This window comes from Lepidochelys olivacea (assembly GCF_965140295.1).
Source record: "Lepidochelys olivacea isolate rLepOli2 genome assembly, chromosome: 21".
Taxonomy (NCBI): Eukaryota; Metazoa; Chordata; order Testudines; family Cheloniidae; genus Lepidochelys; species Lepidochelys olivacea.
Window position 1 is genome coordinate 16,848,653 of NC_140431.1, and position 17,718 is coordinate 16,866,370.

The window sequence follows — 17,718 nt, forward strand, 5'->3', positions numbered from 1 at the left end:
GAGGGCAGCGGCTGCAGGGAGCAGAGCAGGGCTGGGAACACACATTGCAGGGGGAGAGTGGTGCCTGAGGAGGGATAATTACTCCTGATTAATATTTCATCACTTAATTTTGCCAAGCAGAAAGGCCAAGCGGGGGAGGGGATGGCATGAGGAATATTGCGCAACCAGGGCTTTTACTTGTCTGTCTTTGTTCTCTTAAACATTTGTGGCTGAACATAATGCTCTGAGAGGCGGCAGAATGCAAGCAAGGGCCAGGCAAGCTTCCCTTGGCAGAGACCTGCCGGTGCCCCTCAATCCCGACCCGCAGCCCCCTGCTTTCTCAGCCCTGGGCTCCTCACACCCCCTCCAGCCCTGCCAGTACCCCCTCAAAACTGACCTGCAGCCCCCTGCTAGCCCAACCCTGGGCTCCCCGCACCCAGCTCTGCCAGTGCCCGTCTCTCCCTGGCAGAGATGCTGGCAGTCCCTGAGGATGGGTTTGTGAGATGCTGGCTAGGATGATGCTACCAGACTCATCAACAGCCATGACCTGAAACTGGGGTCGAAACTGGGGTCAGATCCTCAGCAGGTGTAAATCGGCCTCACGCCGCTGCAGTCCACTGGGTAATACTGATTTATATCCCCCTACTGCACAGCTCAGGGCTGCCCACGGCAGGACACAGAGAATACCCAGGTCCCACCCAGGCTCCAAAGCATGGTCAGCTTAGCACATCAGTGCTTCTTCAGCAGGGCTCACTGGTGGCCTTGTGCACCAGGGTCCTGCCCTCTGACTTGCTGCTTCCCCCACCACTGGGGCATGCGTGGTCTCTTCTCTCCAGGCAACGCTGCCTCTTCCTTGGTTCTTCTTCCCAGGTTGGACTGTCCACCATTCTGTGCAGAACAGTCATTTTCCCATGCATGGCGACCGCTCTCCACCTGTCACCAGCATCCTTGCTTAACCTACAGGTTCTTTGCATGACTCACTGCAGGTTTCCATGCATGGCGGTGAATGTAGGTAGGTAGGTAGATGATAGATAGATAGATGCGGTGTACAGGGATAGATAGATAGATGTGGTGTATGGGGATGAATGGATAGATGAGAGGGGTGTATGGGGATAGAGAGATGTGGTGTATGGAGACAAATGGATGGATGGAGTGTATGGGGATGGATGGATGGATGGATGAGAGGAGTGTATGGGGATGGATGGATGGATGGATGAGAGGGGTGTATGGGGATGGATGGATGGATGAGAGGGGTGTATGGGGATAGAGAGATGTGGTGTATGGAGACAAATGGATGGATGGAGTGAATAGGGATGGATGGATGAGAGGGGTGTATGGGGATGGATGGATGGATGAGAGGGGTGTATGGGGATAGAGAGATGTGGTGTATGGAGACAAATGGATGGATGGAGTGAATGGGGATGGATGGATGAGAGGGGTGTATGGGGATGGATGGATGGATGAGAGGGGTGTATGGGGATGGATGGATGGATGAGAGGGGTGTATGGGGATAGAGAGATGTGGTGTATGGAGACAAATGGATGGATGGAGTGAATGGGGATGGATGGATGAGAGGGGTGTATGGGGATGGATGGATGGATGAGAGGGGTGTATGGGGATGGATGGATGGATGAGAGGGGTATATGGGGATGGATGGATGGATGAGAGGGGTGTATGGGGATGGATGGATGAGGTGTATGGGGATAGAGAGATGCAGTGTATGGAGATAAATGGACAGATGGGGTGTATGGGGATGGATGGATGAGAGGGGTGTATGGAGATGGATAGATAACCCCTTCACCACTGCAGATGTCTCCACGGGGCAGCTTGCACTCAGGGGGCTCACTAAGAACTTTATTGACAGGCATTAGCATCGCCTAAGAATGGATCTAACTCTAAGGGCTGGTCTAGATGAACACTCACTGCACAGCAAGCTGGGGTGTCAATCTACAACGTGCAAGCCTGCCGTGCACCCCTGCTGCCACCCACTAACCATTCCTGTGACGGGTTCGGTCACAGAGACCCCCTTGGGACTGTCACCTGACATGCTGAAGTTACTTCTGAGCCCATTTTCCCTGCCAGCGTGGGACTCCAGTCCCCTGCCTTGTTGAGTCAGACACACTAGCCTGTTGCAACACAGACCCAGGTCTGGTCCACGCCCCCAAAGCTGCAGACTTTACACAAAAACTGCTCAGCAGGTCACCTCTGTCCAGCACCCAGACACCCAGTTCCCAATGGGATCCAAACCCCAAATAAATCCGTTTTACTCTTTATGAGGCTTATACAGGGTAAACTCATAAATTGTCCGCCCTCTATAACACTGATAGAGAGATATGCACAGCTGTTTGCTCCCCCAGGTATTAATCACTTACTCTGGGTTTATCAATAAACAAAAGTAATTTTATTAAGTATAAAAAGTAGGATTTAATTGGTTTCAAGTAATAACAGACAGAACAAAGTAAGTTACCAAGTAAAATAAAACAAAACACGCAAGTCTAAGCCTAATACATTAAGAAACTGTTTACAGGTAAATCTCACCCTTAGAGATGGTCCAATAAGCTTCTTTCACAGACTAGACTCCTTCCTAGTCTGGGCCCAACCTTTCCCTGGTACGGTCCTTGTTAGTTCCAGCAGGCATCTTAGGTGAAAAGCAGGGGCTTTCTCATGACTGGGACAATCCTTTGTTCTCTTCCACCCCCTTTTTGTCTATCTGGATCCCCACCCTTCCTTCTACATGGAAAAGCACCAGGTTTAAGATGCATTCGACCATTCTTCCTGGGTTGGCTTATACAAACACAGGAAGTCTTGCAAGTAACAGAGCCATTTACAACCAATTGTCCTAGTCAATGAGAGCCATCAAGATTTTAAACCATCATCAATAGCCCACACTTTGCATAATTACAGTAGTACATCAGAATTATACTTTATATTTCTAACTTCAGATACAAGAATGATACATGCATACAATAGGATGACCGTACTCAGTAGATTATAAGTTTTGTAATGATACCTTACAAGAGACCTTTTGCATGAAGCATATTTCAGTTACATTATAGTCACACTCATTAGCATATTTCCATAAAACATATGGAGTGCAACGTCACAGTTCCCTAGTGAGCTTTGATCCACCCACTTTGAAACAGGAGGGGATCAGAGGACCGGTTAGTGCATGGCAGGCTGGTGCACTGTGGATTGACACCCTAGCTTGACGCACAGTAACTGTTCATCTAGCCAAGCCCTAAATCGAATGCAACCCTCAGCTTTCCCGGGGGTGCATCATCATCCACACAAGCAGCCTCTCCAAACCAAGCCCCCGATGTGTCAGGATACAGCTTTTCTGCAGCACAGTGGTTAGGCGGCACCAGAACCAGGTGGCTGACAGCATCAGGTGTGGTTCTGGGGCCGGATCCTCTGCTGGCATGATCGGCGCAGCTGTGTCACAGTTGATAGCATAAAGAAAAGGAGGACTTGTGGCACCTTCGAGACTAACCAATTTATTTGAGCATGAGCTTTCGTGAGCTACAGCTCACTTCATCGGATGCATACCGTGGAAAATGCAGCAGACATTATATACACACACAGAGACCATGAAACAATACCTCCTCCCGCCCCACTGTCCTGCTGGTAATAGCTTATCTAAAGTGATCATTAAGTTGGGCCATTTCCAGCACAAATCCAGGTTTTCTCACCCTCCGCCCCACCCCCCAAACTCACTCTCCTGCTGGTAATAGCCCATCCAAAGTGACAACTCTCTTCACAATGTGTATGATAATCAAGGTGGGCTATTTCCTGCACAAATCCAGGTTCTCTCACCCCCTCACCCCCCTCCAAAAACCACACACACAAACTCACTATCCTGCTGGTAATAGCTTATCCAAAGTGACCACTCTCCCTACAATGTGCATGATAATCAAGGTGGGCCATTTCCAGCACAAATCCGCGTTTTCTCACCCCCCCACCCCCATACACACACAAACTCACTCTCCTGCTGGTAATAGCTCATCCAAACTGACCACTCTCCAAGTTTAAATCCAAGTTAAACCAGAACGTCTGGGGGTGGGGTAGGAAAAAACAAGGGGAAATAGGCTACCTTGCATAAGGACTTAGCCACTCCCAGTCTCTATTTAAGCCTAAATTAATAGTATCCAATTTGCAAATGAATTCCAATTCAGCCGTTTCTCGCTGGAGTCTGGATTTGAAGTTTTTTTGTTTTAAGATAGCGACCTTCATGTCTGTGATTGCGTGACCAGAGAGATTGAAGTGTTCTCCGACTGGTTTATGAATGTTATAATTCTTGACATCTGATTTGTGTCCATTTATTCTTTTACGTAGAGACTGTCCAGTTTGACCAATGTACATGGCAGAGGGGCATTGCTGGCACATGATGGCATATATCACATTGGTGGATGTGCAGGTGAACGAGCCTCTGATAGTGTGGCTGATGTTATTAGGCCCTGTGATGGTGTCCCCTGAATAGATATGTGGGCACAGTTGGCAACGGGCTTTGTTGCAAGGATAAGTTCCTGGGTTAGTGGTTCTGTTGTGTGTTGTGAGGAACTTATCCTCCCAGGGAATGGCTCCTTGAGATAACCCAGCGAGCCAGCAGGTCCAAGTGTGTGTGTGTGTGTGTGTGTATCAGTGAACGGGTATGGGGGTGTGTGTAGAGCAGTGAGCAGGTATGAGTGTGGGTACACGTGTGTGCATAGCGCTGTGTGGGTACGAGTGAGTGTGTGTGTAGTGGTGCGTGGGGTGTGTGTAGCGGTGTGCGGGGGTGTGTGTGTGTGTATGTGATTGGTGATCTACAGGTATACATGTGTGTAGTGGTGTGCAGGTACGAGTATATGTGTGTGTGTGTAGTGGTGTGTAGGTACGTGTGTGTGTGTGTGTGGTGATCTGCAGGTATACATGTGTGTAGCAGTGTGCAGGTACGAGTGTATGTGTGTGTGTGTAGTGGTGTGTAGGTACGTGTGTGTGTGTGTGTGGTGATCTGCAGGTATACATGTGTGTAGCAGTGTGCAGGTACGAGTGTATGTGTGTGTGTGTAGTGGTGTGTAGGTACGTGTGTGTGTAGAGGTTTGCAGGTACGTGTGTGTGTGTGTGTGTGTGGTGATCTGCAGGTATACATGTGTGTAGCGGTGTGCAGGTATGAGGGGTGTGTGTGTGTAGTGGTGTGTAGGTACGTGTGTGTGTGTGTGTAGAGGTTTGCAGGTACGTGTGCGTGTGTGTGTGTGTGTGGTGATCTGCAGGTATACATGTGTGCAGCGGTGTTCACGTACGAGTGTGCAGACAGTGTGGGCTAGGCGCCCATTTGGTGTCTAGCCCAGCTCCCAGGGCTTTTCTCCTCCATCAGTGCAGCCCCTGTGCCATCCAGTGCCCCACTTGGGGAGCTGCCTGGCTGCCCGGGCCGTGGAGGGGGGCACCCAAGGGCTCTCCTGCTCAGGCAGACCCTCACTCTCCGGGAGCAGACTGACCCCGGCAGCTCATGCCCGAGCCCAGCAGACACAGACAGGGCTACCTCCTCCTTGGGAGCCAGCGTGTCTGTCACCACCAGGTGCTCCTCTGCCACGGGGTGGGGGCCACAGCTGGGCCGCGGGCACCCTCTCCTCCGCAGGGAAACCCGGACAGCTCCGAACTCAGCCCAGGGCAACTCCCCCACGGGCCCATGGCCCCCAAACAGACACCCCCACTCTAAACGCCACTTACACAGAGGCACACACCCACACCCATTTTACAGTCTTACACTCGCTCATGAACATGCCCCACAAAGGCACGCTCTCCCGTGTTCATGGACAAACACACGTGTAGAACACACGCTCACATGCCTGGACCCATCCTCCACGCCCACATACTAGTCCACCCCCCCACGCACTAGCTCAGATACCTGCAGCCCCTCCCTTACTGGAACCTGCGGAGTGAATACAAAGCAGCTCTGCCATCTGTTCGGCTGCACAGAGGAATTCGCTCCCCTGTGCTCGATGGGCTTGACGCTGCAGGCTGGGTGTGTACCAGAGGGTGCCAGGTGGAGCTGCTTGACAGGGGCCAGATTCTCCTCTCACTCCCGCTCGTCTGACACTGCTGTGCACCACCGATCTTAGTAATGTCACTCCTGATTTACACCAGGGTGATGAGAGGGGAGTCGAGCCTGGTGGAGTCACTCCTGATTTACTCCAGGGTGATGAGGGGGGAATTGGGCCCAGTGGAGTCACTCCTGATTTACACCAGGGTGATGATGGGGTAATCAGGCCTGGAGTCACTCCTGATTTACACCAGGGCGATGAGAGGGGAATCAGGCCTGGTGGAGTCACTCCTGATTTACACCAGGGTGATGAGGGGGGAATCGGGCCCAGTGGAGTCACTCCTGATTTACACCAGGGTGATGATGGGGTAATCAGGCCTGGAGTCACTCCTGATTTACACTGGGGTGATAAGAGTGGAATCGGGCCCGGTGGAGTCACTCCTGATTTACACCAGAGTAATGAGGAGGGAATCGGGCCTGGTGGCTGAGGCCAGCCCTCCAGCTGGTGTGAAGATCACAAATCCTGGCAGAAGGTGAAGCAGCTCCCATCAGGGCTGCACCTCACCCAGCCCCAGCCAGGGTCAGCGACACCTCCTCAGGGTTTGGATCCCTTGGGGAGTGGCACCTTCTCCATCCCATGCAGGGCCCAGCAGAGGAGCAGGGTTGAGGGCGGCGGGCGGCTTTCACAGGCAGGCAATGGTGATGGTGCCTGGGGGCATTGGCAGGGGCTGGTGCCAGAGCCCACACAGTCTGTGGCAGCTGGCCCAGCAGCCGGGGCAGTGGGGTCGCTGTCGGGGCCTTTAAAGGATCCATCCTATCCCGATGGGAGCTGGGGGCTTGCAGCTCCCAGTGGTCTGAGCACTGAGCAGGTGTTCAGATGAGGGGCAGAGGGCACCACTGCTTCCCGCCCAGCACTAGACCGGACTGCACCCCTGTGGCAGCTAGGAAGCCTGGCACTACGGGGGTCACAGATGCTCCGCACAACCTCTTCTCCAAGGCTTTGCCTTCCACTGTCCGGGGGTCTTAGCCAGGCTCCAGGGCAGGGCATGGCAAACTTTTCGGCCCAAGGGCCACATCTGGGTATGGAAATTGTATGGCGAGCCATGAATGTCCACAAAATTGGGGGTTGGGGTGTGGGAGGGGGTGAGGGCTCTGGCTGGGGGAGTGGGCTCTGGGGTGGGGCCAGAAATGAGGAGTTCAGGATGTGGGAGGGAGTTCCAGGCTGGGGCATGGGGTTGGGGTGTGTATGGGGGGTGAGGGTTCTGGGATTGGGCTGGGTATGAGGGGTTTGGGGTGCAGGAGGATGCTTTGGGCTGGGACTGAGGGGTTCAGAGGGCAGGATGGGGCTGGGGCAGGGGGTTGGGGCATGGGAGGGGGTCAGGGGTGCAGGCTCTGGGTGGCGCTTACCTCAAGCAGCTCCGGGAAACAGCAGCATGTCCCCCACTCGGTCTCCCATCTGCAGGTGACGCCCCTGCATCTCAAATTGGCTGTGGTTCCTGGCCAATGGGAGCTGTGGGGGAGGCGCTTGGGGCAGGGGCAGTGTGCAGAGCCCCCTGGCTGCCCCTACGCGTAGGAGCTGGATGGGGCACATGCCACTGCTTCTGGGAGCTGTGCGGATCCATGGCATGCACAGCGTGGGGCAAGCCCCTGACCCCGCTCACCGGCTGGAGCGGGACAAGCCCTAGACCCCGCTCCCCAGTGGGAACTCAACATCTGAAGGGCCGGATGCAGTCACTGGGCCGTAGTTTACCCTCCCCTGCTCCAAGGCATCCGTAAGGGGAGGCAGTGCTCAGGGAGCAGCCAGCCCTGCATTTGCAGTCTGTCCCCACTGTCCGTTTCTACTGCCTTGGGGTGATTCCCCAGGATTTTTGTAATAACACGTCGCTGTGGGGGGTTCAAAGGGCTTTGGGTAAGCACTATTATACCCATCACACAGAGGGGGAGACAAGCACACAGGGGGAGTGGCCAGCCCAAGGTCTCCCTGCCAGGTAGGGGCAAAGCCAGGGACCCAGGAGCCCGCCCAGTCTTCTGCTCTAACCACTAGACCGGGCTCCTCCAGGCTCAGTCTGAAAGGGACGGAGTGGCTGGATCGCTTGCTCACTGCGGAAATGCAGCCATTGCTGGGGCGAAGCACATCAGCTGTTCACCCGCACATGGCCACGCTGTGCAACAACTCAGGGGAAGGGAAGAAAAGGATCCTGGAGCCAGCTGAAGCTGCAGGGGGAATTTGGTGCGGCACAGTAGGATCCAGGCTGGAATTTGGCCAGGACACTGGGATTCTCTGCCCCAACCTTGGGGAAACAACCTGGGGAGTTTTAAAATCCCCAAAGGATCAGTTTTACTGCTTGTCTGAATGGCGGCCCCTCCAGCAACACAGCGCCCCCTAGTGCCACACTGGGGCATTGGCGTCAGCACTGACTGCCTGGGGAGAGCGCCCCCTTCTGACTGACTAATACCACTTCCTGCAGTTCCTGGATGCTACTTGGAGACCTCTCATCTGGGGGGCTGTGTCATGTGATCACAATAGGTCATGTGCTTATTAATAAAAGACCCACGCAGGCCAATCTAAGCTGGTGGAAACCAGAGGCTGCTCGTGGCAGTTCCAGGGACCGTTTAACCTTGCTACAGCCAGCAACAGCACCAAACCCCCCATCCCATAGTCAATGGCAAAACCCGCCGGCAGCTTGGTGGTGCGTCATCCCCCCCAGAACATGGAATTGAGCAAAACTCAGCCGCGGGAGAACCAGGAAATGCACAGTTAAGGGTTTCTCCTGCCTCCACTTCCCGATAGCGAGCATGAGCCCAGCCCCTCTGCCCCTTCATCTCTGCTGCCCTCAGTGAACTTCCCTGACAGCCACCAGGCGAGGTCCAGAGACGCCGCTGGATTCGGGGCCCCATCTCCCTTGCAGCCCAGGCTGCTGGCTTGCTGGCACTGCCTAGGCTGTGCCTCGGGGCGATCTGGCTGCATGAGGCTTGGTCCTTGTGGGCTGCCGTGCGGCACGGCGCGTCCCAAGCAGGGTGGGATGCACAGAGGGAGCTGCCCCTGTATTAACGAGAGCTGCCTCAGCCACCAGAAAGGGGACCTTCCGCAAGGCTGACGTCTGCTCTGGTGTCTCCTCACGAACACACAGCTCGTGCTGAGGCCAGGCCTCCCGCAAGGCCCAGCTGTGACACCGTACGTGGCAGCTCCCGGGCTTCCTGCACTGGGATGTCCCCTCTTCTGTTGCTCCTGGTGGAGCTGTGGGGAGCCCGAGCTCACTGGTTGCAGGCGAGGGTTGGCTCGGCACGGAACTTCTCCCCAGCTCAGACGGGCAGGGACCTCAGGGGGTTTGCCTTCCTCTGCAGCATGGGGACCCTCTGGGCAAGTCTCAGCTAATCAATCAGGTGCTGGGGCCCCTCAGTTCCTGAGGATGGCAACGCTTTGATCTAACGACAGGCTTTGGGCCACTGCAGGGAGGGCTGGGTGCCATTTGGGGATCTGTGCTACGCAGGCGGCCAGGAGATGGTCTAGGGCAGGGGTTCTCAAACTGGGGGTCGGGACCCCTCAAGGGGGTTGTGAGGTTATTACATGGGGGGTCAAGAGCTGTCAGCCTCAACCCCAAACCCCGCTTTGCCTCCAGCATTTATAATGATGTTAAATATATAAAAAAGTGTTTTTAATTTATAAGGGGGGGTCACACGCAGAGGCTTGCTATGTGAAAGGGGTCACCAGTACAAAAGTTTGAGAAACACTGGTTTAGGGGCCTTCTGGACTTAAATGCTGTGAACCTTCCCCTTGCACGGTCCTGCTGTTTTATCAGCGTGCAACCTCTGCCACACCATGCCAGTCCTGCAGCCCCCCAGCTCTGCCGATGCCCCTCAGTCCTGACCCGCAGTCCCCCAGCTCTGCCAATGTCCCTCAGTCCTGACCCGCAGCCCCCCAGCTCTGCCGATGTCCCTCAGTCCTGACCCGCAGCCCCCTGCTATTCCAGCCCTGCAGCCCCCCAGCTCTGCCGATGCCCCTCAGTCCTGACCCGCAGCCCCCTGCTATTCCAGCCCTGCAGCCCCCCAGCTCTGCCGATGCCCCTCAGTCCTGACCCGCAGCCCCCTGCTATTCCAGCCCTGCAGCCCCCCAGCTCTGCCGATGCCCCTCAGTCCCGACCCGCAGCCCCCTGCTATTCCAGCCCTGCAGCCCCCCAGCTCTGCCGATGCCCCTCAGTCCCGACCCGCAGCCCCCTGCTATTCCAGCCCTGCAGCCCCCCAGCTCTGCCGATGCCCCTCAGTCCTGACCCGCAGCCCCCTGCTATTCCAGCCCTGCAGCCCCCCAGCTCTGCCGATGCCCCTCAGTCCTGACCCGCAGCCCCCTGCTATTCCAGCCCTGCAGCCCCCCAGCTCTGCCCCTGCTCCTCAGTCCCGACCCGCAGCCCCCTGCTATTCCAGCCCTGCAGCCCCCCAGCTCTGCCGATGCCCCTCAGTCCCGACCCCCAGCCCCCTGCTATTCCAGCCCTGCAGCCCCCCAGCTCTGCCGATGCCCCTCAGTCCCGACCCCCAGCCCCCTGCTATTCCAGCCCTGCAGCCCCCCAGCTCTGCCGATGCCCCTCAGTCCCGACCCCCAGCCCCCTGCTATTCCAGCCCTGCAGCCCCCCAGCTCTGCCGATGCCCCTCAGTCCCGACCCCCAGCCCCCTGCTATTCCAGCCCTGCAGCCCCCCAGCTCTGCCGATGCCCCTCAGTCCCGACCTGCAGCCCCCTGCTATTCCAGCCCTGCAGCCCCCCAGCTCTGCCGATGCCCCTCAGTCCCGACCCGCAGCCCCCTGCTATTCCAGCCCTGCAGCCCCCCAGCTCTGCCGATGCCCCTCAGTCCCGACCCGCAGCCCCCTGCTATTCCAGCCCTGCAGCCCCCCAGCTCTGCCGATGCCCCTCAGTCCCGACCCCCAGCCCCCTGCTATTCCAGCCCTGCAGCCCCCCAGCTCTGCCGATGCCCCTCAGTCCCGACCCGCAGCCCCCTGCTATTCCAGCCCTGCAGCCCCCCAGCTCTGCCGATGCCCCTCAGTCCCGACCCCCAGCCCCCTGCTATTCCAGCCCTGCAGCCCCCCAGCTCTGCCGATGCCCCTCAGTCCCGACCCCCAGCCCCCTGCTATTCCAGCCCTGCAGCCCCCCAGCTCTGCCGATGCCCCTCAGTCCCGACCCGCAGCCCCCTGCTATTCCAGCCCTGCAGCCCCCCAGCTCTGCCGATGCCCCTCAGTCCCGACCCGCAGCCCCCTGCTATTCCAGCCCTGCAGCCCCCCAGCTCTGCCGATGCCCCTCAGTCCCGACCCGCAGCCCCCTGCTATTCCAGCCCTGCAGCCCTCCAGCTCTGCCGATGCCCCTCAGTCCCGACCCGCAGCCCCCTGCTATTCCAGCCCTGCAGCCCCCCAGCTCTGCCGATGCCCCTCAGTCCCGACCCCCAGCCCCCTGCTATTCCAGCCCTGCAGCCCCCCAGCTCTGCCGATGCCCCTCAGTCCCGACCCGCAGCCCCCTGCTATTCCAGCCCTGCAGCCCCCCAGCTCTGCCGATGCCCCTCAGTCCCGACCCGCAGCCCCCTGCTATTCCAGCCCTGCAGCCCCCCAGCTCTGCCGATGCCCCTCAGTCCCGACCCCCAGCCCCCTGCTATTCCAGCCCTGCAGCCCCCCAGCTCTGCCGATGCCCCTCAGTCCCGACCCCCAGCCCCCTGCTATTCCAGCCCTGCAGCCCCCCAGCTCTGCCGATGCCCCTCAGTCCCGACCCCCAGCCCCCTGCTATTCCAGCCCTGCAGCCCCCCAGCTCTGCCGATGCCCCTCAGTCCCGACCCCCAGCCCCCTGCTATTCCAGCCCTGCAGCCCCCCAGCTCTGCCGATGCCCCTCAGTCCCGACCCGCAGCCCCCTGCTATTCCAGCCCTGCAGCCCTCCAGCTCTGCCGATGCCCCTCAGTCCCGACCCGCAGCCCCCTGCTATTCCAGCCCTGCAGCCCCCCAGCTCTGCCGATGCCCCTCAGTCCCGACCCCCAGCCCCCTGCTATTCCAGCCCTGCAGCCCCCCAGCTCTGCCGATGCCCCTCAGTCCCGACCCGCAGCCCCCTGCTATTCCAGCCCTGCAGCCCCCCAGCTCTGCCGATGCCCCTCAGTCCCGACCCCCAGCCCCCTGCTAGCCCAGTCATGGGCTCCGCACATATGCACAGTTCTGCTGACATCCCTCAGTCCCAACCTGCAGCCCCCATTAGCCCAGTCCGAGGTTCCCTCCCAATTCCTCCAGCACATCCCAGTTCTGCCCCGACATCCCCACCCACCCCGCCCTAGGCCAGCCTGGCTGCCCCAGGGCAGAGTGTACCCATCGGGCTGTATCTCTCTCCTCGACCGGCCCCGTGACTGCAGGGCTGTTTCGGAGCCTGGTGGCGTCGCCTGACCCCGGTGCCACTCACAGCGCGTGTGCTTCTCCCTCCAGGACGTGGCCACGATGCAGTTCTGTGCCAACAAGCTGGACAAGAAGGATTTCTTCGGGAAGTCCGACCCCTTCATGGTGTTCTACCGAAGCAATGAGGATGGAAGGTAAATGCCAGCCCAGTGCTCGCGTCCACAGGCTAGCAGGCCTGAGGGCGGGGTCCCATGCCTCCCTGCCATGGCGCCATAATGACCCCCTCGAGGTCCTGCCCTCTTGCTTCCAGCCCTCTGCCTGGTTCGGGCAAAGAGCAGAGGGGCAGCAGCATCCTTCAGCTCGGCGGCGGGGGAGAGGCCCTTGCTGGCTAGCTGGGCTGGCCACACTCGAGGGGCAGCACAGGTGGAACCAAGGCGGGGGAGAGGTTCGCTGCTGTGGCTGACCGCTGGTCAGCGTGAAGGAATGGGTGCTTTCAGGCCTGAGCCCGTACCCAGGAGCCGTCCCACTGGGTCTCACTGTGGGGAGTCAGGGACAGACCACCCCCCAGACAGCCTGGCTTTGGCTGGCAGGCTGGCAAAGGCCCGCGTTCCAAGAGTTAATGGCAGAATTCCCCTGGATTTCTTGCTGCATCTCAAGACACCCGGGAAGGGACCCTCGGGGTCGGCCACAACCTGCTACCCTGACTGGCTCCAGGGTGCTCAGCAGTGTGAGTGCCTGCCGTACAAAACACCACCCGGTTCCCAGCCCAGACAAATCTGTGAGATGCAACATGCATTAACCCCCACCCCCCCACACACCCCTGCTGCCATTCACACCCCTGCAAAGTGCACGTGACAGCTCTGGTCTGCTGAGCACGGGGGCCAGTGCAGCCCTAGGAAGCAGGGCCGGGGAGGCAACCTCCCCTCGGCAGCCCATTGCAAGGTACTGTATGAAATTCCTCCTGAGCTCTCCCGAATCCAGCAGAGGAGAGAAGAAAAGAGGCTGTAACTCCTCCAAGGGATGGGGACGCTTCATGAGCTGTGTGCCAAGCAGACAGAGACACTCATCCCATTGATCTCTCTGACTCAAAGACAAACAGGGCAGGGCTGAGCTGACGCTCCCATTCGGAGCACATGCTGCAGGCTTGCATCAAAGGCAGCCGCTCTGTCTCCCCCCCAATATGCAATGATTGGCATATTGCACAGTGAAGACAAGTCCCATTTACCCTAGGCCTGCTGGCCGCAGATGTCAGGGAGGCTCACACCCGGGAGGGGTGCTGTAAGCCGGCCTGGTCCGTAGCACGGCGAGACCCTGCACTCCCTGAGTGCTCCCCAGAGGGGCAGGGCCTGAGCGTGAGAGGTTACAGAGTCTGAGCAGTGCCTAGATGTGACAGTCAGGGGCACCCAGCACCCACAGCTGCCACTGACTTCAGTGGGAGTCATGAGCACTCAGCTCCTCTCAGGATCAGGCCCTCAGAGGCCCTGCAGGCTGGTCTCCCCTCTAGACGCGCTCTGTGTATCTGGGCTGAGGCCCATGGTTGCAGGAGCAAGTCAAATCTTACGGAGAAAGTGTCAGGACGTCCGTCTGCAGGGCTGGGAACTCGCTCCAAAGCCCGCTAGAGAGATGGGAAAGCTCCCGGTCTTTGGGTCAGGCCCCAGACAAGGCCGCAGGCTCTGAGGGGATTCTCCAGCCACTAAAGCTTTGGTGGCAGCGTTTGCAAGGCCAGGCAAGTCTCCGCGTCATCGTCAAGGCTAAGGGGCCGGGTTTGAAGGCCCCACATAGCCAGAGAGGCCCCTAACACAGTCTCCAGGAAGGGGTCAGGGCTCTCAGGGTTAGCCCATGGCTTGGTTGGATAACCACACGCCCCTCCTTGCCCTGCAGCTTCACCATCTGCCACAAAACAGAAGTGGTGAAGAACACGCTGAACCCCGTGTGGCAGGCATTCTCCATCCCTGTGCGAGCCCTCTGCAACGGAGACTATGACAGGTAGGGGCCCTCTTGTCCTCCCTTGCCCCCATGCTGCTGGCTTTGGGCTGGGGGGCGCTGGGGTTGGGGTGGAGTAAGACTGCACATCCTGGATCCTCCCAAACATAGCTCCAAAGGGGCCTCTGGACAGCCTCTTGCCCCAGGGTGATTCTGCAGCTCCCCCACTCCACAGCTGCTGCTCCTCCTGGAGGTGCCATGTGGGGTCCCTGCTATGAGTCGGTCTTTGACATAAGGTAACACAAACACGCAGCGACTGCCAGGCCAGAGGTCCTCCTCACCTTTGGCTATACATCAGTGCCCGCTCTGTACCCTCTTCCTTTAATCTTGTTGGCAGCTGCCGTAGCTCCACGGCTTCAAACAAGCTCAGATCCCCTTAAGAGAGTTCACAGATAAGCATGCTGTTTGCTGGCAGGTGCCAAGACCTGCCTGGCCTAGAGGCTGCCAGGAATCATAGCCGTTAGAGATTAAAAAAATGCACAAGGGGCTTCGAGTCCATCTACAGGCCCTCATCCAGCCAGTGCAGGATTGTTCCGATGAGGTGTACTGTCCAGTCTAGTCTTGTCTGAAGTCACTCCAGTGCTAGGGCTCTGATCCATAAGAACGGCCATACTGGGTCAGACCAAAGGTCCATCTGGCCCAGTATCCTGTCTTCCGACAGTGGTCAATGTTGGCAATGAACAGAACAGGATAATCATCAAGTGATCCATCCTCTGTCGCCCATTCCCAGCTTCTGGCAAACAGAGGCTAGGGACACCATCCCTGCCCATCCTGGCTAGTAGCCATTCATGGACCTATCCTCCATGAACTTATCTAGTTCCTTTGTTGAACTTTATTATAGTCTTGGCCTTCACAACATCCTCTGGCAAGGAGTTCCACAGGTTGACTGTGCATTGTGTGAAGAAATACTTCCTTTTGTTTGTTTTAAACTTGCTGCCTATTAATTTCATTTGGTGACCCCTGGTTCTTGTCTTATGAGAAGGAGTAAATAACACTTCTTTACTCACTTTCTCCACCCCAGTCATGATTTTATAGACCTCTATCATATCCCCCCTTAGTCGTCTCTTTTCCAAACTGAAAAGTCCCAGTCTCATTAATCTCTCCTCGCCTCCATACTCTAACAGAGTGGAGTGCTACACCATATGTTTATGGGGCAATGGGAAGGGAAGACTTTCCCACCCACACCAACCCCAGTACAAAAGACTTCTGAGATCTAAAGGGACACTTCATTGTGTCACCGTAGGAAGGCACTTCAAGGGGGCTCTCCCTGTTTGAAATCCTCCAGCTCCGCAGGCTTGGCTCAGCTCTAGATTGGACAGCCCCTGGCTGATCTCAGCAGTGGTGGAGAGGGATGGAGCCGCCGTTCCTAGAGACAGCTGCCTCCCTGCAGAGGCTGTGTGCTCAGAGAGTGATTGATGAAGCAGTGGGCGGCAGGGATGCAAATGGACAGGCCCGGAGGTGGCTGCTTTGCTTTATTCAGAGAAGCCGGTAGCGCCTCTATTTAAATCCCAGGGGAAAGTCAGTCACCATTCCAGGGAGCAGGAGAGCCTGGCTGGGTGACAGGTGACTGACAAGGGTGCTAATCAGGCTAACGAGGGCACCTTCACGCTGACACACTGTACACAAAAATGCCAATTAGGGAGAGAATGAAGTCTAATAGGTACCATTAATCAACATGACATACTCTGCACTCAGCCTGGGGTATTCATAAAACATAATGCTGCATGCACTGCATGGCTCTTTATGTGTGGGGGATAAAGCCAACATTAATTACAGCCTTCTCTGGTGCAAACACACTAATAGTTACCTCTGCTTATAAGCTCTGCCCCTCCACCCCTGTACATTTCCAGGGCTGGCCTAAGAGCCGCCGTTTCTGCCAAGTGTGAGCTGCCTGATCCTCTCGCTGTGCAATGGGAACCTGGTCTCTCATCCCGAGGACGGGTGGTCAATTGCTTTCCCTGCCACTGACTCACTGTGCGACCTTGGCCAATTCTCTTTGCACCTTAGTTCCCCGGTTGTGTGTGATATTGTTTGCTTTGTCTAGATAGATTGTAAACACCACAGGGCCTGGTCTGTCCCTCGCCATCTGTGTGTGCAGCGCCCAGCACAATGGGGCCCTGCTCTCAATAAATAAGAATATAATAAATCGAGCAGATATCAAATGACAAAAATTCCCCCGCTCCCAAGTATGAAAAGGGCTGGTTTTATTCACTGATCTAGTGGAATTGGAATCCTTCTTAATCAGCCCCAGTATAATTCGCTGGAGGATTAGCTAACCTTTGGGGGAGAATCTTCTGTGTCTGTGGTTCGCCTCCCTCTCCCATGTCATTCCCCAGCAGCAACACCTGATAGCACCTTGCGCTGCTTCCCTGTACTGCGCTGATGGCCTGTGAGTATTTCTCTCTATGGGATTTCAGAGACTTTATTGCAGGACCATGTTTAACAACAAAATGTCAGGGAGAGCAGCAGGAAACACTCAGTCGGGGGGAGGGATAGCTCAGTGGTTTGAGTGTTGGCCTGCTAAACCCAGGGTTGTGAGTTCAATCCTTGAGGAGGCCATTTAAGGGTCTGGGGCAAAAATTGGGGATTGGTCCTGTTTTTCTGGGAGGTGGTAGAATCTCCTTCCTTAGAGGTTTTTAAGGTCAGGCTTGACAAAGCCCTGGCTGGGATGATTTAACTGGGAATTGGTCCTGCTTCGAGCAGGGGGTTGGACTAGATGACCTTCAGGGGTCCCTTCCAACCCTGATATTCTATGATTCTATGTTCTTCTGTGGCACAACGTCGCTCTGTGTTTCTGTTTATTTGCGTGGCTCAAAGCATTTTCTGAGCAGTCTCATGCCCACCCCTCTGTGGCACATTTTGTTACACTCATTTTAAAAGATAGGTAAACTGAGGCACAGTGAGCTTCAGACCTATTTTTTGAAAAGCATCCACTTCTTCTTAGCGTATATGCAACGTGCCTCAGGTGGCACGGGACCAGGATTCATCACCGAATTTGGTCCGCTAGTTGGATCATTAGCTTCCCCGGCTTGGGCCAGGTACTGACGAGGAGAAAGCATCCACTGCTCTGGGGTGTCTGGGTGAGACACCTTGTACCTGATTTCCAGAGGTCTGAAACTATCTGGAGTGGGAGTTGGAGCTACTCATTGGAACAGCCACCATGGGAGTCAACAGAGCCGGACCCCTGCCGTGTGGGTTCTTTAATAACCCTGACCCAGGCCAGGCAGCTAGGGCTAGGAAACCAGTAGCAGCTCTCCCATGTGTCCCATGGTCCTGACATGGTGTCAGAGGGGAGGAAGCCACTGGCAGGCGGGGACCAAACGATGCCGCCCAAATCCCTCAGTCTGGATGGGAGGCTGGTGGAGAGCAGAGAAGGCAAGAAGTACTGCCCAGAA

At 56.8% G+C, this 17,718-nt stretch overlaps 1 protein-coding gene across 2 annotated transcripts in view; it reads left to right on the top strand.

Annotated features, from left to right (window-relative positions):
• Window positions 1–17,718, top strand: part of CPNE5 (copine 5) — a 197,881-nt gene that overhangs the window by 97,765 nt on the left and 82,398 nt on the right. For both annotated transcript variants that reach the window (XM_084611211.1, XM_084611212.1), the window contains exons 9-10: window positions 12,431–12,534; window positions 14,222–14,326. In XM_084611211.1, coding sequence (XP_084467337.1) covers window positions 12,431–12,534; window positions 14,222–14,326 — 209 coding nt within the window. The remainder of the gene's footprint in view (window positions 1–12,430; window positions 12,535–14,221; window positions 14,327–17,718) is intronic.